This window comes from Alosa sapidissima, chromosome 18, assembly GCF_018492685.1.
Source record: "Alosa sapidissima isolate fAloSap1 chromosome 18, fAloSap1.pri, whole genome shotgun sequence".
NCBI lineage: Eukaryota > Metazoa > Chordata > Actinopteri > Clupeiformes > Clupeidae > Alosa > Alosa sapidissima.
Window position 1 is genome coordinate 7,852,306 of NC_055974.1, and position 20,043 is coordinate 7,872,348.

At 40.6% G+C, this 20,043-nt stretch overlaps 1 protein-coding gene across 1 annotated transcript in view; it reads right to left on the reverse strand.

The window, feature by feature from the left end:
• Positions 1 to 3,024: 3,024 nt before the first annotated feature.
• The window catches only part of ipo11 (importin 11), an 85,795-nt gene continuing 68,776 nt past the window's right edge, over positions 3,025 to 20,043 (reverse strand). The window contains exons 25-30 of the mRNA XM_042070137.1: positions 18,253 to 18,348; positions 17,479 to 17,592; positions 16,653 to 16,774; positions 13,061 to 13,156; positions 11,864 to 11,948; positions 3,025 to 4,066 (exon numbers count right to left, since the gene is read on the reverse strand). Of these exons, the coding sequence (XP_041926071.1) occupies positions 3,902 to 4,066; positions 11,864 to 11,948; positions 13,061 to 13,156; positions 16,653 to 16,774; positions 17,479 to 17,592; positions 18,253 to 18,348 (678 nt within the window). The 3' untranslated portion in view covers positions 3,025 to 3,901. The remainder of the gene's footprint in view (positions 4,067 to 11,863; positions 11,949 to 13,060; positions 13,157 to 16,652; positions 16,775 to 17,478; positions 17,593 to 18,252; positions 18,349 to 20,043) is intronic.

Sequence of the window (20,043 nt, forward strand, 5' to 3'; positions counted from 1 at the left end):
TGAGGATCAATAAAGTATCTATCTATCTATCTATCTATGACTCTCTCCAGAGGGCTCCTCAGGCTGGATAATGAGCATGACCGAAGCATCATGCTTCTCGCTTGACCCCCTATCCCCTGGGGTCGACACGAGCAACCGCTGGACTTGCTTTTGTTTGATTAACCCCTGTGGCCCCCCTGGTGATGTTCTCTTTCTGTCTCTCTGTACAGGAAAAAGTCACACCTGTACAGCCTGGCCCACATCACACAGGCACGACTCTGTTGACCCCGGTGACCCTCTCCCAGCTGTGGCCTGTCAGAGACCTTTCCTTCCCTCCTCCTACTTTCTGACTGTGCATTTGTTCCAGAGAATTGGCTTAACTGTCTGCACTCCATTTTACTCTTGAGTACACAAGCTTCCTGCAGGCAAATGCACTTCATGATTCTTTTAAATGCCAAATTTAATCACAACTGTCCCTTTAAGGTCGCTCGAGGGATCAAGGCTTCGGTTTGCGACAAAACTTCTTGCTGACGCTTTCTTCTCAAATGTGCCGTAGAATTATTATTTATCAAACTGAACATGAGAGGTTGCCACAGATTCCCATTAAGGGGAGAGGATTCATTGGAAGGGATAGGTCTAGGGCAAAAAAAAATGCAATTTTCAGAATTTTAAGTATCTAGCAAATGACAGACACTATCCCAAAAGACAGAGACGTGCAAGTCACACTCCCTAAATGTCACCATGTTTGCCTGATATTGAAACTGAGGGGTACCTTAGTCAGTTCCAAAATAAAGAACAAAGTAGTTCTGATAAACAGTCAAGAATACAAATCATATCTTCAAACACCCCAAAAGCTTTGTAAGAAAAGACTGGCACAAAAGGTTGATTTACTTTTGATTACTTTTGTCAGAATAATGGAACTAGGAATAGGGCAGAGAGAGTGAATGCCCAAGTGCTATCTAGCTGAATCCGGAGTGGATTCATGTTGCATTACTGAAAAGATTATTACACAAAAAGAAAACCATAAGCAGCAAACAGAAAAAAAATGGCTTTTTAAAACACAAGTGCTTCTAGATATTTAGGACATCTCCCATTCATAGAAAGAAAAGCTCATGTTAATGTAAACACTAAGGGACATAAACCGCCTGGGTCGGAACCTTCTCTATCAGTTGTGATTGGATATTTCATCTTCATCACAGACATGAAAAGGTGTTCCTGCTTTTATGATGGTTGATGGAGACATTTGCATTGTGCTTGTACTCAGGGATGTCACTCGAATAGTCGTTAGTGGTGAGGAGTGATTGAATTGAGTATGTTATATTATGTTATCATATCAGAGTAGCTTGTGCCTCAGGTCAATTTGACTCTCTTCTGCCATTTGGAATGTTCATTGTTCATTACTTACTTCAGGTGGCCTCAAGTAGAGGACAGTTTGAGATAAGGCAGTCACATGGTGCGCAAAATCAAGGTCTTTGAGCATCATGCCCTTTGAAAGAATTTGGGTGGGAAGGGCTTCGCTATAGTGATTACATGGTGCATTTGGTGGTCAATGATGCCATGGAAGTGCTCAAGAGTGATGAAACAGCCAGGACAGACGTGTGACCTCAGGGAAAGTACTCCCAAGGGCCAAGGCTGACCACCATGAGAAGCTGTGGACACTGTCTGAAGCTGCAAACAAGACCTCCTGATATTTGAGCCGGACTTTGAAACGATGGAACATTGAGGACACCTAGTCAATGCTAGTCACTGTGTTCTGTTGCAGTAGGAATCATGTGTTTGGAAGATGGACTTGAATCCCTCTTCTGATTTTTTTTCATCGTTTCTCAGTTCAGATTCAGGAAAACATGTTTAGAACAGCACAGCACTAGCACTCAATGCAGGCTCTGTTGAGCATCTGAGAGACCTCAGAGAGTCAAGTTTTGGCTTCAGAGGCGGCCCTCCCATTGTCACCATTAGCCAATTTGGTTCATAACCCGAAGCATTCTTTGATCTTGCAGTATTCAATGAATAGCTGCAGCATTTTATGAAGTTGGAATATTCTCTTAGTAATTTAAATGAAACATTCTGAGCCAGGAAGAATAATATTTGAAATTATATTATATTTGGATTATTATTACATCAATACACGAGGAAGGAAGGAAAGCTAATTCCTGATTTTTGATGTTGTGCAGTCCACCATTATAAAATTCCGGCTTTACATTTTATGCTACCTATACATCAGAAGACTTTGACAAGATTTGGGAAAGATTCTTGAAAGATTGGAGTCCTTTAACGAATGCCATTCATTCAAGCTTTACTCAAAAGACTACAATCTTTCAAGAATCTTTCCCAAACCTATTCAAAGTCTTCTGATGTAAGGATGGCTTTAGGTGCATATACAACCGTCTGACTTTTCTTTTTTCAGATATACACTGGAAAGAGGCTAAATTCCTAGAGCCATAAGTACAGTAGAGGACGCAGCCAATCAACAACCAAGCTTATTTACTATCAAAAACAAAATCACCAACAACGCAACCTTTATGGGTAAAAAACATCCCCAACAGAACCAGTTCCACTGGGGTTATCAAGCAGGCACCTTCCTTCATCTGTGTTTCATTGAATTAAATTCATTGCAAAAAGAGCACTATTCAATTTTTTATAAAAAGATAATTTTACAAGATTAAAACTGTCCATAACCAATATTAGACCCAATGACCAAAGCAATTAAGCCACGACTAAACGACTTGTCATTCTTCCATCCCAGAAACTAGAATTACGACCGTAGTGAAGAACGTATTCGTCCCCCACACTGATAACGTCACTTCGGCCTCTGTGATCAGCCAGCAAATGTCACATGCATAGCTTTCACACAGTCAGTTTCATTACCATGCAGTTGAATAGAACAGTGGATAGTCTGGAGGAAGTTTTGAAATGCTTAATTGTGGATGCATTTACCCTTCATCTTTGGCACTTATTTATTAAATGGTATTGAAATAATGGGATTGAAATGCTGTGGAGACCAGACCTATACATTCTGTAGTATCTTTTGAAAAAAGGAAAAACAAATGTTTTCTTGTCTTTATTGGTTATAGTAAGGCTAACAGCATAAGGCCTTTGTAGTGACAAAGCTAGTCACAGTGAGAGATTGCGCTAGAGTGAAACTCACCCCCTAAGCCTTACTAAAAGACACACACATTATTCCAAACTGTTTGCTTTACAATCAAAGCTCATGCTTTGAAATCATACGGTTATCATTACATCTTGGTGACCAGTCAAAACTCCATTCACTCATTGTGAAATGTTGTGTCTTTTTCAAATACAACAGGGCTGGAGCATGTAGAGTAGCAGCATAGAATTGTGGGTTAAGCAAACATTCCATTAATACAACCGTCCTATCTGCAGGAGATGCAGTCATTATGAAAATATCTATCAGTAGTTAGGTCGTATTGACATAAGGGGCTCCGTAGAAAACAAAATAAAAATAGAGCTCAAAATAAAAAATATCCTTATCATGCAGGCTTATCTTACATAAATACAAAATTACATTTCTTTCCCTCATGTCTAGAACACCCCTTATGTTTCTTCAGTTCATGGATCCAAAATTTCTTACAGGGGCCTGTTTTTTTTTTCTTTCTTTCTAAGAAACAAAAATAAAAGTAGTAGAGACAACTCTACTCATGTCCAATCATGTCAACTGTATATACACAGTACCCCCCCCCCCCCCCCTTTTCCACTTCTTCGTTGCCAACCGATCAACCCAAGAGTACAAAATAGTGGAAGAAAAAAATAAGTAATGAAATGTGTGAAAAAAGTGGAAGCTCTGTTCGTTGGGTAGTGTTTGTTGAAAACATGGCGCATTATTGGCGATGTGACGTGAATGTTTTTTCTTTCTTTTCAGTTGTTTTCCTTCTGAAGTCTCCTGAGGCCAGGGGCTCCCAGACCTTCACAGTCCTTGCAGGAACTCCTGCAACTGTCGCACGATCTCGGTGTCCACTGTCTCCATGAGGGCCTGGAATCCCTGGTCTCCCATTAGCGTCTGCTGGGCTTTCAACTTCTCGTAGACAAACTGCTGCAGGGACACGCTGTGGACGGGATCCTCCAGGGCCAGCTGCGCCAGAGAGAGAAGCACAGCAGAGACACTTAGAGACCGGACAACACGTGTCTGTAAAACTTTAACTAACCACAACCCATTACAGGTGACTTAAAGATAGAAGTTGCTGAGCAAATACATTACACTTTTGCATTGTTTGAGTTGCAAACGTAATTTGACATTAAAACAGTAATTTTTGGCCATTGAACAAATTTTTTACAGCTTGTGCTTTTATAGCCAATATTGTGAAATACATAGTAATGAATATATGACTCAATTGCTAGCTATTATAGAATCCCTTAAACGACTTGCATTCATTGAACAAATGACACTCCTCAATAACAAGACCTTAATGATAAGAGGTGCATAATGTTACAAACAGTCATCTGCACTTCACCATCAATACCAACTTCACCATCTTTTCTGGTAGGGATTCAGCTCGCGCCATGATAGACTGTCTGAAGCAGTCGATAAATAATACAAGTTTTCTTGTTCATCAATACTTCATCCATGAAGTGGTAACCTACAGACAACTCTGTCCATACAGTCCCACAAGACGCTGATGGAGCAAGAGTGATGTTCCAGGCAACATGGCAGATCCCATGATGGACTAGTCACTAGTGAGAGGAAAACCATCAAACTCATACATCAGGCCACTTGTTCTGATGCATACTATCCTATCCACCCTCTAGAGTCAGAGAAAAGAGTGCTGAACAGGAACAAATTTTGGGCAAAATTGCCAACAGGAGGCCTGAGGCAAACACTGCTGCTCTCCATATGAACGCAGCCAAAATAATGTCCACATTTATCACCCAAAACCCGATCTGCTGCACCTCCCCATGGTAGGAATACGGTGAGCCAGCGTAAACTAAGATGATTAATGACTGGCTTCCAGATTAACACTGGCCTGGGTGGCCCTGAGCATCCCATAAAGAATGGGTTTGAGTAGAGTGTGAATCATTCGTTTTAGTAATTTGACTTGGCCTTGATGTTCCACAAGGAACACACTCGATCCATGTATCAATACTTGGGAGGGAAAAGTGGCATGCTAAGTTACGGGTACCACACACGGGAGACAGACCGTATGGTTTGACCAAAGTCCTGTTGACACTCACGTGTTTGCATCTATTGCAAACTCATTCAGAAAGTTTAAGATAATTATGTTTGTCTTTTTGCTGGCGAAGCACAGGGGCTGCCAATTTCTCCCGGGCCCCTAAAATAGAACCCAAATGACTTCAATGGGTTGTGTGCATCCATTTTTACACTGGCTGCCAGCGACTGAAGTTAAGTTTGAAGAGGACATCAAAGGAGACACACTCTGCTAAGTACATCATAATTGTCAAGGTTTAAACAGCACTGTGCAGTCCCAGTAGCACTTTAATACATGTGGTGGTGATGGATGGAGCCACTTTATGAAATAGCTGGCCATTCATGTCCTTAACCTCTTGTTTTGGCCATTTCCTCTTAAGGGTGCCATTGATATACAGTAGCTATACATTTTAAACGCGCTAATGGCCAAGCCCATCAAAATGGTTTTAACGCCTCACATCTTGGATGTTGTAGGACTAAATGACCACCTCTTATCTGAAAAATAAAAAATAGTTAAGGCTAAAAACTATTGAGTTTGTGTCTGTTCCTTTCCCCCCCCAAATGCAGTTGGAAAAAAAAAATGTCCTTGTAAAGTACAGAGGATTCTCCGGATGGTGATATCTGCTAGCAGGAAATACGAGCGCAGTTCACCTGACCCACTGCACGGTCAATCATCTGCCTACTCCCGCCTCCACCCAGTCTCCCATGGCTACGTTCGGTCAGGCTAACCCTACATGCCATTAAACAGGTTTCATGGTCCATTTGATGCATCCCAACCTGAGTTACAAATCATCACAAATGAGGACTTCGGCCACTAAAACATAATGGTGAAGGTCCAGTAGGTCACTGTGCAGATTTATTAGACAATAAATGAGATAAGTAGACATGTATAGAAAAGGTAACTTGATTTTGGCAAACACAATCAAGTTCAGTTCATGCTAACTCAGCCAAGGACAAATTATCACTGCTGAGTAAATTAAAATATTCTCTAACTATTAAGATATACACTATGAAGGTAAGGAACACTTTACCTTCCAGCTTTATGATTATCACTGACGTGCAAGTGAAATGGTCTCCTTTATATTCCTGCCACTGTAATCTGCACATTTTTCTGATATCATCAACGGTTGTTGAGTGACATTCGAATGAGTTGATGGGTCATATTGAAATTTGTAGTGATCTCTATATGACTGGCTTCAACTCATTCGAATGTCACTCAGCAACCGTAGGATGATTGTAGAAAAAAATCCAGCGGTCTCAATTTTTTCCAGAGCTGTATGTTGTAATGCAGACGTACTGTTGTAGATGGTGCAGTGACAAATATGTTAATGTAATTTCAGGTTGTTTGTGTGTTAATGGATATAAAACACTGTCCATGTGGTATGACACTAACTCTGCATGAGAATATAAGTTGTCACTCATAAACAACAAATCTAAGGTAAAACAAGAATGCATTCAAGGACATGCTGTGATGTTAAGTACAGCTCCAGCCTACTTTCAGCTACCAGAGTACCCTAACCTTAGAAGCACAAAACCGCTGTGGAGTGAAGGACTGTGCCTACAAACAGGTGCCAAGATGAGTTCTGCACTATACAAAAGGCCATTACTGACCAAGCATGCTTAAACATGCGTGTGCTCACTCAACGGGTCGCAGCTGTGGCGATGCATGCCACTGCAACCGCCGCACATCTCATCTCAAACGGGTGTGACTGGACTCAGGCTTCCCACATCACACAGCTCTCTCGCTGCTACGTGAGGAGTAGAGATGCGCGGATGGGCTATTATTTCAACCGTAACCGCATAGCAAAATTTATCATCACAATTCAAAACCGCACCCGCCCGCCATCCGCTGGTTGTTTTAATGTATATGGGTGATGCGGTGCTGCTTACGTGAAGCCAGAAAGCTCTTGCCTGTTCTAGAAAGACTGATCCAATGCAGCAAATATATTAAAAGGCTAAAGTCCTACATTGGCTATGTTGTAGCCTATCCCCAGAATATCAGCAGCAAACTCAGTCTCTGTCTCGCAAAAGTCTCCAAATAAAACGCACATCGGCCTGTAGCCTACAATTTTATCATTGTAAAAAACGCAATTTGGCACATCATTTCAACATGCTGCTATTTAGCCTACTAATTAATGCCTATTGTACTTTTTTTTTGCAAAAAGAAAGAAATCCTTAATAAAATAACAAGTCATTCACATTATAGGCTACTTTACGCACTGTAACCCACTGCACAGCAGTGCAACGTGCATGTTCACATTTTTAGTAACAACCGCCAAACTTGCTTGCTTGCCTTACACATTTAAGTTTTCCGACTATTTTTCTTACCTTCTTTTTTCCGCTGTGGATGTTACTGAGCTTGTAGAAGTTTTAGCTCTTAGATCTCGCACTGCCATTGCCCGATGTCAGTTCTGAGTCATATCAATCCATAATCTGTCTCCCTTTTAAATGCCTATTCCCTGAATGGTAGGCTACAATGACTATGTGTTTTATATATAATATCGAAACAAAATAACCCAGTCAGTCTCATCTACGAGACATTTAGGCCTCCTCCAAATACTGGCAGCTGGGCTCATAGGTTGCAGATTTGCTTAGTGGCCCACCAAGGCTCTGCAACGAGACGCGACATGGGAGATGAATCATCGGTCAACTTGCACTGTAGCCTATTCTACTTTCTTATTGCACACTGGAGAGGAAAACATGCTGGTAGGCTACGATAGGCTACTTAATTACAGTGCATGAAAATGCACTGTACTGTTATTCCAAGGCTTTTTCTTCTTCTTCTTCTTCTTATAAAACTTCATTCAAACTATGTTACGTAGATCTTACTTAGGACATGTGGGCTTTGTATTTTTCATCTTTGTAACTTATATAGTTTTTAAACTAAAACTAAAAACTAATCAAAATTTCCCCATAGACTTAACATGGGCTGATGACATCACAATAGAGCCGAATCAGAATTAGAATCCTATGGCAGGTGTTCAGGCCACCTGGATCAACTGCCAGTCTCAGGCTTTAAGCATACAAAGCTATTAACAGAGACGGTTGATAAAGCGAGACGATTCATAAGAGGGTAAATTCTGGCACATTGTGACGTGGGGTTCGAAGCAGTCACGCCCATTTAGGAGTCTAGCGGGAGGTCCAGTGTCTATGTATTCCTATGGGAGAAATGAACATTTTCACGGAATATGACCAATCCCTTAGCCCTACATTCAGTGATGTAAGTTTTGAACCTATTTTCTAGAAGCCACATGTCTCCCTAACATTCCGACATTGAAATTGTATTTTCCAACGAAACAAATAAAGACAAAAATAGCTTTGTTCGTGATCTGTCACTGTCTCCTCAAAGCTCTGGTGCACAGCCACCTGTTCTCAGAGGCTCTAGACTCAGAGATGGTTGATAAACTAACCTAACATTTTTTTTGCTAGAACTAGTAGACTACCACAAAGTTGCTGAACATATGTTATTTCAGGTTTGTTTGCAACAATATATAAGTTTAACCAAAGTTCTTAGCTGCTAGCTAGCTAGCGAACATTCCCATTCACTTTCCGTTTACTATGCTAACGTTAGCTAGCTAGCTAGCTAGCTCGGTTAACGGGGCAAAATGAAATTATTCATTCCGTGTCCGAAAGAGTGTTTCATTGGCATCACACACAAACAATGACTGTAAAATAGTATACAAAATTATATGTATATGTTATTATTGCTTATTCAGAGAAAAGTTTATGTTTTGACACGCCTATTTAGGAGTCCGGAACTAGTGCCATTTCGTTCCATTGATGAATCGTCTTATGATTCATCTTAGTTAACTATAGAATCTTTGCTATTAAGACTACACATCCTGTTCAACTGCTTCCTCTGCCAAAAACTGTTTCAAAATAAAAGTCCTCACTACAATATTTTACTGTTAAACAATTTAACCCTTTAAACTACTGAACTTTTTAACTGTTCAGCCATTGTAACTGTTACTTGTCATCAACTATGACTCCTACCCACTGTAGCTAGTTAGCATGGTTAGCATTGCTAACATTGTTAGCATTATTAGCAAAACTGCTAAAAATGATTAGCTAGGTTAGCTAAGTACCATGGTTAGCAAAGTTAGCATATTTTAGCTAGGTTAGCTAAGTAACATGGTTAGCATAGTTAGCATGCTAATTAACATAGTTAGCATAACTGCTAAAAATGATTAGCTAAGTTAACTAAGTCACATGGGTAACATAATTAGCATGTTAGCATGCTAATTAGCGTAACTACTAAAAATGATTAGCTAGGTTAGCTAAGTCACATGGTTAGCATAGTTAGCATTTTAACATTGTTAGTATGCTAGTTAGCATAGTAACTTGGTTAGCATTATTATCTTTGTTAACATAGATAACATAACTGCTAGCAAACATTAGAGTCATTCCAACTGTCAGTTATCGTCAACTATCTACCTAAATAATTTAACCATTTAAACTATCCACCTATTTAACTGTTCAGTCATTCCAACTATATTAAACCTCATCTACTTAGCAACCAATATAGTTTGTTTTTACTCTGTATGATATTTTACATCATATTTTTGCATTTACATGCACTGTATTTCCTTCAGGAAATGCTTTTCTAGTTACCTTTAGTGTGTGTGTGTGTGTGTGCGTGCGTGAGGGGTTGCTCAGTGAAACATCGGAATACACCAATTCCGCAACACCGTCTCTGATAGATAAACAAAGCAGCATGCATAGAAGCAACTAGGCCAAACTGCCTGATGAAAATTTGACTATTTCAAAGTGTGCTCGTTTTTTTCGGATGTAGGTAACACAATTTAACAATGTATAGGCTATATTTTTTTAATTTGATTGGTTCAACCGCCACCCGCCCGAATTTAATTAAAATATTATATTTCCTCACGTCATCCGCCCGATCTGCGGTTTAACCGCGGAGTCCGCGGCTGTAACCGCGAACCGCGCATCTCTAGTGAGGAGTCATCTCGATTGTCAAAGCTTAAAATGTTCAGACACGCACCATCAGGTGAATGCGTAAACCTTTTTCCACAAAGGACACAAGAGTAGATGGAAATTACAGTTCTTTTTTCTGGCCTGCCATCAATCTGAGATAGATATTTCATCAGAAATTTGGCTGGCCAGCGCTGCTTTTTGAATTTGGCAGATGAGAGTGAGTCATTCTTTCAAAGCTTTGGTTTATGATAAGAAAATTGATGAAATGCATATGATGAAAAAGTAATTTAATATGGTGAAATTGCATGTCTGCTGCATCTAGGATAGAAAATATCATTCAAAGGGGGATGAAAAGGGAGTTATTGGATAATCTGCAGCACCATCAGAAGGGAGTGATTTTACTGAAGACCTTCTAGTAATTTCTCCACCTTGATAGTTATGAGTGTTCCTAGTCATTCTTGGAGCTATGTGAGGTTAGCGTAACCTTACCAAGACATTACCTAATTATGGGTCATCAGCATCACATTATACATCAATGTCAATCAGTTGTTGCCATAATTACAGGGCTTCTAGTGATTATGAAGTGATAAGAGCCAATCTAAGTTAATAATTTACATTTTAATAGGCTAATTCTCTCTAATGATTCTCTCTAAATTTATTTCATTAAACCGAACACTGAGACGGCAAAGGGAACTTCCTTTTTGCATCAAATTCATAGGATGGATTGTCAAAGAATTGTGCTACAATGTATGTCATCATGTGTACAGAAGAGATGAATTTCTGTAATGCCCCATGGGGAATGGGCTATGCATATTCACAGGGTCATGTAGGTTCATCTCTATGAGAAGAGAATTTGCACCCTCTCAATCGATCGACCTCAAATGTTGCAATTGTATTATGTGACCTGATCTGGTAAAATGAATCACAGTGACCCAAAATTCACAATTGGCATCAATGGACAGAGGACACTAAGCTTTAAAATTATATCCTGGTCAAAATCATATATTGAATTGTTGTCAAGATACAGCTTTTTGAAATATGGCCTCCTGCCATCTTTTTCCAATTGAAAAACGGAGAAATCGTGTATGAATTCACAGGTTACAGGCAGGTACAGGTAGGATTTACCACCTGGAATAATACTTTTTGTAACTCTACATTCTTGTCTTGATTATGAAACTTAGAGAAATTAATTTTCAGTGCCTCTTCTTTCATATAACACCAAAAAAGGAAAAACAATATTTTCAATGGTTTTTGAAGCAATCAGCCTGTATCTCAAAATTAGAACTGTGCGACTTGTGACTCATTTTGTCAGATCAGGTCACATATTATGTTGCAATTGTCCTCTTCATAACCCTCTACTGCTGCTTAACTAGGTTGGTGTCTGCATGAATGTATGGCCTATTAGTGGTCTGGTGTCCTGGTTATAAGACCACATCAACAATTCAACTAAATTGCATAAGCTTTTCTCTACAGTGCTGCTAATACTTTGGCACATAAGCAGATGATGATCCTTCTGCCCTTAATTCAATTGGATAATTTCACCATTTCATATCAACATCTTTCTGCCAAAATGACTACATAGTTGTACCCCAGTGAGCGTGTGAGGACAACAGATTGCTTTTTAGGCAAGCATCAGTTTAACACCAATTAAATGTATTAAACACGCTGTCTGAGGCCACTCTAGTGGGAGCACAGTGAGGAATCGATGGTGATGCAAATGACACGTGTAGAGTCTATTTTTTTTTTTTGTGACGCAGTTTGAACTTGAAGTTGAGCAATGGCCAAACTCACCAACTTCTTCCTCTTGTCTTGCTCTGTGGCCGGCTCCTCATCATCGGTCACCTTGGGCTCCTCGAAGTGGGTCATTAGCATGCAGCTAAAGGGTGCGGGTGGGGGGTGGGGAGGGAGGAAGAAATGGAGATAGGGAGGGAAAGTGAGATAGAGATAGAGGGAGAAAGAGAAAAGGGACAGAGGGAGAGAAAGAAAAGGGGGAGGGGGGAAGAGAAAAGGGACGGAGGGAGAGAAAGAAAAGGGGGAGGGGGGAAGAGAAAAGGGACGGAGGGAGAGAAAGAAAAGGGGGAGGGGGGAAGAGAAAAGGGGGAGGGGGGAAGAGAATTGCTACATGTGAACATAGACCCAGTGGTACCTCTAGAAAGTATATAATGCATGTGCAAATACCAACATAATCTTGTGCACTTTGAATACATCACAGTAATCTACCTGAGTGTTAGGATAACTATGATCATATAGTGAGGCAGAGAGAGAGAGACGGAGAGAGAGAGATGGAGAGAGAGAGAGAGTAATGGGAAGGTGTCGCAGTAAAAAGGATGATTCAGCCACAACCCTGCGGCACCTGTCATCTGCTCTCAGTTTGAAATATGAAATATCCACACACACACTCTCTTTTCTTCATTCACATATTTTCAAACACATTCCGCCTCTAACACATCTGCACATTTTCGATCTTTCTTTGACTGTCTCTCTCTCTCTCTCTCTCTCTCTCTCTCTCTCTCTCTCTCTCTCTCTCTCTCGCACACAGACATACCTACGCACGCACGCGCGCACATGCACAACACACACATCAACACAGAGTAAGAGCTGCTGATGCCATGAAAATGAGTGTCATTGTCAGACGAGTAACCCCGGGAGACCCCAGGGTTCATTACTCCTTCCCTCTCTTCCCCAGCCCACGCCAGCAGCCCAAGCCCCCACTTAAAAACAGACCCACTGTTACAGCACTGAGTAGGGCCAGAAGTTCCTCATGAAAATCTGATGAGCTGTGATTAAATCTCTTCAGAGAGGATACACAGTCATATGACTGATACCATTATATAATAGTAATAATTTATATAATAATAATAATAATTACAATGATTTCACACAGCCCAGTGAGAGGCTCAACACAAAACTGTTTTTGCTGTGATTTTGCCAATTAGACAGATGGCTTTTGGTCACACTGGGCCGATGCACAGAGGTGGCCAGACTTACTCTCGGAAGCTCCCCGTCTCGGAATCCTCGGTCATCACGTCGTGCAGGGCCTCCACGCAGATATTAATGATGCCACAGAACTTGTCTTGGATTACACTGGGGAGAGAGAGAGAGAGAGAGAGACAGAGAGTGGGAGGGAAAGAAACACAGAGAAAGAAAGAGTGAGATGAGGGAGGGGGAAAGAAACAGAGCGAGAAAGAGAAAGAAAGAGAAAAAAAGAAAAGAGAAAGAGGATGGTGGCAAGGAGAAAGAATCTACTGTTATTTTCTCTTGTTTGCCCAGGTGGCTTCCTGCAGTCGACCAAAATCCATAAATGACTAGATAGATGAACTTAATGGACCTTTCTGTGTTGCCGTCCATTTCAGTCAGGACAACTGGACAACTGCAGCATGAGCATTCTTCTGAATATACAGGATCCCCTCCCGTCAAATTGAGCATTTATCTGCCTTTGCAACACATCAACATTCATGGCTAAACAGTAGGGAGCCTACTGAGGAGAACCCTCTATCTGATGGAGTTATAGCCCAACAAACAATATCTCTTGTGTTTAAAAGAGAATAAGCACTCTAATCAAAATTCTTCAAAGCCACTCTCATAAAAGTCTCTTCAGGGTACCCCCAGAATTGTCAGACCTAAATTTAAGACTTTTTAAGACCTTTTTAATACCACTTCAGATGAAATTTAATACCTACATTGCACCCATTCGGATAGAATAAATAATATTAAAAGGTAAGATTAAACCTCAAATAATTACTATTTACAAGTGTTTGAACATGCCAACATGAACATGACAGCAGTGCAGTGGCAACGCAAAGCTTTAGTAGTAACGTGACTGAATGTCCCGCTTCATGGACAAATTTACACGGAATAGAACCTAGTTGATTTCAGGGATTAAAGTGAAAAAAAAAAAAAAAAATCGTTTGACTGAACTTTTTTCAGGTCATAAGTCATACGTTGTTCATATCTACCTATAGAGATAGCACCCCTTTTGCGGTCGCGACCTATTGGTTTTTAATGTACAAAAAGATGCAAACAGCAAAGTAAAACACCAAATAAACACCAAAACGAGGCTACAGGGTACTAAGTTACTATGTAATTAATGCCACCTACAGGTGAATGCATAGAACATAACAATCCTATGGTTTGTGTACCCTGTAGCCTCGTTTTAGCCATGTGAATAAGGCGAATTGAGAGTGTTCTTGATTGAGATTGAGTTTTCCTGTTGAACAAAACAATTTTTCAATACCATCCCTGACCATTGCTGATTAGCCATTGCTGTTCTTTTCTACTGCAGCAATATTGTAGAAAGGCTTTAACACACTCTTATTTAATTACTTCAGGCCAAAAGTGTTTAAAGGGGAGATTTTTTTGTTGTTAATATGCAATTCAACACTAAGTAAAGTCTATAAAATCAAGTTTGCAAGACTTCACATTTCCTCATCAAAGTAACGAATCAGAACAGTCTAGATATTGTTCATATTTCCATTTGTTGCCTCATCTGCATTTAATGAAAACATGGTAATTTTGAGTTTTACAGACAACTCAAGTTTTCCAATGAGCAGCAATACTGTGTGTGCTCATGCAGGAGGTCTGCGCATCTGATAACGACAATCGTGTTGCGCTATGAAAGAACATGCGTAGCCTACTTTCTGAGCGCAAACACGGTCAGCCATAGATAAACGTAGCCTACCTCTGTCGTGGTGGCTAGTTGCACCAGGTAGGGAAGATGTCCAGAAGTGCAAGAACGTTAACCTTATGGCGGTCTTCTGATTGTTGGCGTGCTAAAACATTTTCCTATTGCATCCATAAACAATTTTCTTGCAGCAAACCGCACAAAAGCAAACCCCTGGCACTTTATTTTTTTACACCATGGCTTGTTAGTTCTCCCCCGTTTCCAACAGCCGCCCATCTCCATTTATTTTTTAACTTTTGACACCTGTGCCTTCCTTTATTGTTGTTTATGTAAAGCACATTGATGTTTATGTAAAGCACATTGAATGACCTCTGTGTATGAAATGCGCTATATAAATAAACTTGACTTGACTTTAGCAACGCATCCATGACAGCTAGTGGCCTTGCCAAATAGACGCACACAAATCATGACGCTAATATGCGAGGTTCTGGTAGGCCTACTGGTTATGGTTTTGTGCTATACATTAATAATAGCAAAGTTTTAAGTTGACTATTTTAATTGCATGGTTATTTTTTGTCAACATACACTCACAACCTATTGTTGTTAAAATGAGGCCTAAGCAAAATAGGCTACAAGGCTGTCTGTGCGTCACAAACACGACTGACCCCCTTACTCAACAGTTCGCGATATTATTATTTTATGTTAACATGCTCAGTCTATATCAATAAATCAATAAAACCAAGGCAATATCAATAAAACCAAGGAAATGGTAGTGGAAGGCAGCAGCAGAACTACAGTTACACCCCACTAATGATCAGCGGGCAACCTGTAGAGAGAGTCACAAGTTTTAAATACCTTGGTGTCCACATTACTGAAGACCTAACATGGACTGTTAACACTCAATATGTTCTGAAGAAGTCCAGACAACGACTCTACTTCCTTCGTCAGGTAAGGAAATTCAAAGTTTCTACATCCATCATGAAGGCCTTCTACACTTCAGCGGTTGAGAGTGTTCTAACTGGTAGCATCATCACCTGGTATGGGAACTCCACAGTTAGAGATTGTAGTACTCTGCAGAGAGTAGTGCGCTCAGCTGAACGTACTATAAGAACTCAACTCCCTGCTCTACAAGATATCTATTCCAGAAGAGTACTCCTAAGAGCCCAAAAGATTCTGAAGGACTCTTCTCATCCTAACAATGGATTATTCCTACCGCTGAAATCAGTAGACGCCTATGTAGTCACAAAGCCAGAACTGAGAGACTCAGGAGAAGTTTTTATCCCCAGGCCATCCGAACTCACACTATACTGACTTTGCACACATTCACTCCTCAGAACTCTCAAACATTTCCCAACTCTGAACTCACACTATAGCACTTTTACATCCCTCACCCTATGCTAGACCTTTTATTTATCTTCTTATTTCATCACACGTCAAAACACACACACACACATCTGACTTTCTCCAACTTTTGCACATCTCCATAGAACTTTTTATTCATTATTTTTCTCCATCTACCCATGTCCTTGATTGCCTAGCCTTTCTGCCCCCCCCCACACCCCCATCCCCAACACACACACAAAAAACACACACACTTACATCATCACCGTCATCACCTCACATACATACAGCACACTGCTTGCTACAGTAAGCCTCCTCTACTTGCTGCACACTGCCCCCCCCTCCCTACATACACAGCACATTTAGGAAAATGAAATTTAATACTTTTAATACTTTTAAGACTCCGCGGGTACCCTGCTCCTAAAAGTTGTGAATTACTTTCACTCCGTGCCTGTATTTCTGTGTCTTTTCAGCCGGATTGCCTCAGCCATCTTTCCTGTTCTTGTAGTCTGGGCGAGCCTCAGCCTTGGGCTTTGACTGGCTGTTTATCTTCCTGAGGGAGATGGAGATGGGAGACGGCAGAACCCAGACCCGGCCTCTCTATCTCGGACAGCTCACCTGTTATCTGATGGCAACAGGGACAGCAGGGCCAGCGCGGAGAGCTTTCTCCTCTCGGGCTGCGTGATGTTATCCATCCGGTCCACCCACATCTCAATGACATTGCCCAGCAGCTGGTCCATCTGTGCACAGCGAGAAAGACAGACGTTTTGTCGTGTCTCCTTCAAAACGATCCAAATTTACTGCTACTGTTTATTGGATTAAATAAAGACTGCTTTATTTAAACTTTATAGAGACTATATAGAAAACCACGCAAACCTATATATTACCCTTAAATATTACCTCAAAAAAACATACAAATGACTATCTGAGTTAAAGCAGTTAAGTAAAAACAGTGGAGGTACAAGGTATTATTTGGATATGCCAGATGTGGTTAACTGCAGAGGTGTGTGTGTGTGTGTGGCTTGTGCAAAATTCAGAATTTTAGAATCCATTCAATTCATGAATTGGAATTGGCTCTGCTTCACAGGAAGTTTAAGTTGAATTGGAATTGGAATGGCAGGAAGTGGAATTAAATTTATTACAATTCAAAGAAATTCCTCACAGTCACACAACAGAAAGAATGTGTTGAATCTCACATACATTAAGTGTTGAGAAGGTTACTTTGCAAATGTAATTGATTACTGATATAAGTTACCCATTATAAATGTGGTTTGGATTACTTTACATATACCGTAACGCTTCATTGTTAAACACTACACTTAAATTATGTATATGATTTTTTTCATTGAATTTCCATTCTACTTCACATTCAGTTCAAATTCAAGAATCAATTCAATCCTGAATTTTGCACAACCCTGGGGTGTGAGTGTGTGTGTGTCTTCACCTCTTGGTGGAACTCCTGGGCCATTTGGGAGAGAAGAGAAGAGAAAAAGCTAGAGTTTTGGAGCAGGATGCGGCCGATGACGCCCAGGTACGTCGACATCACAACAGGATACCTCTGCAGAAAATTAATTTGCGTAAAATAACTTTTACGCGCTTTGATTAATGCTTCTTTCTCCTGGAACACTTTACATTTAAGGGTGCCAGCGTTATTCACCTTGAAAAAAAATCTATACAGAGTCTTTGGCTTTTTGTCAAATCTTTGAGGGGGCTGTTAAGATCTCTGCATATTTACATCTGTGCAAACACAGGCAAATAACCTTTATCCTTACCATTTGTTCACCATCACATTATACTCTCAGTTTACGTAATGTTACACAATGCCTGAACATGTCGAACAAAATGACCAGTCGAACAATGACCACGGAAATTAAAACGGCTTGGGGACTTCCAATTCCACTCTTCACACAGAACGTCATCCATTCTAGGTATTCTAAACTTTAGTAACTGTGAACAATTGAACAATTGAGGACGATTCTATTGTTTTTCTTTCAGTCATTGAAGCGTACTACCAGTGGCTCTTTAGCTCAAGGCTGGCGTTGAAGGGGTCTATACTGTATCTCTCTAGATATTTAGGCCATAGCTATAATAATAATGTCCGTAAGTGGGACATCAGTGAAAATGAAATTATCCGCTCAGCTCCACTTTTGTATGGGTGCGTACCACCAGTGGCTCTTCAGCTCAAGGCTGGCGTGGCTGTCAGGTACGATGTACTCACCTCGCCATCTACAACGCCCCTGAACACGGCCGGCAGGAGGGGCTGAAACATGTGGGAGCCCAGGACTGGACTTACTTTGAGGGCTATCTCCACCACCTGGAGATGGAGGGGCGAGGGGGAAGGAGGGAGCAGGGGGGAAAAAAAGACAATAATGGAGAGAAAAATGAAAACAAGACCAAGATCAGACACTTCGTCCAGTCAATTCTCTTGCCATTTTGCTTCCATAAAGTCATTTATTCTGGAGTCACTTGGCGCCAGTAGAGTCTGCAAGATCACAGGTGCTTTAGCTGCATTCTGCGTGAGAGAACTGACCACGACCATACAGTTAAAAGAAATGCCCACTTGTTGAGGTAACTACTTCCCCTTTAAAAATGCACTCACTAACTAACACTAATCATGTAAGCCTTAAAAAAATCAAGGGTTACATAGGATTGTGAAGGCTGTAAAAAGGGCCAAAGGGGTAGGGATTAATTGCAAGGAAAAGGGAACAATCAGCTGAAAGGCCATCGTCATTAACCGACAGCAATCATGGCTTGGCCAACCCATAGGTCATTTTGACACGTTATACAACGATCACGGCTGTTCAAATCAGGACACCATCTGGCTAACAGGTTGAGCTCTGGTCTTTACACATTACCATTAACTACATAGTGGTTGTGGCACCCTAGAAAGCAAAATGGCAGAACAATGAGAGGTTGGATTGGGGTACAGGCAGCCGGTCATTTTAAAACAGGGACATAGTAATTTAAAAGTAAGCCTTTTTCAAGTGTAATGATCTTTTGTTCAGTAGTTGCATTTTAAGCATGTGAAAAAGTGATGTCCCACTTACCTAGAACGGCTGAACCTAAACATACAAACAGTATTAACGTTAGCTTTGAGATACTGCTTGATTGCATAACTTAACTTAGTTTAGTCTCCTCAACAATGTACTATGTTGTGATAAGACCTAGCAGAGTTAACTTTAATTCAGCAGTTTTGAACAAATTTGCGCAGCATGGTCACGATGCTAAGCGGATTTAATAGCAATTTAGCCCGCCGTGTTCTATGCAATGCTTCTACTGTATGTGGCTACAACAATCCTTCAACAATCGTGAATATTTTGTTAAGCTACTGTGTAGTGGGTCCCATTTAGAAGTGGCTACTTCATTCGCGCTTTCCTTGACTCATGGAGCTGCGTGAATTTTATTACAACTTTTTGCCACGATATGGCAGTTCCGCTTGATACTGTAAGGCGTAAGCCATTGGTTTCCAAAGGAGATTTTATTTGTGTCGCCAGCATAGCCTATTGACAATTTATGTTGTATAGGCCTTATAAGCCTACCTGTAGCTTAGGGAAGCTAACCGCTTTCTATTAGGATCTAGTTTGTTAGTTACAGTTTTGTCATAACTCCCTGATGCATTTTTGCATAGCCAGAGCGTGGATATGTCAATCGGAAAATTAAACAATATCGGGTGCCTATGGACTAGGCTGCATCCATATCTGATCTGCCCGCTATTTATTTTTTGATTTCTTAAAGATTGAGCTTGGTCTGGTGAAAGCCAGACTAGCCATGGACCTCAGTTACACAATGCAAAGGAACATGAATCAGCCTATATTTGCACGAACAATAACGGACAACAGCTCTTCAACTTTGGCCCGTTAAAATGTGTATGAACAGTCTAGCGACGCATTTCATCAAGGCCCATTTGGACATGTCAGTTATTTGCACCACTGGTTAGATGTAAAACAGCATTTCGTTTCAGACTACTGTTACTTAATTTGTGCATTAACAATAACGTTTCAGACTACTG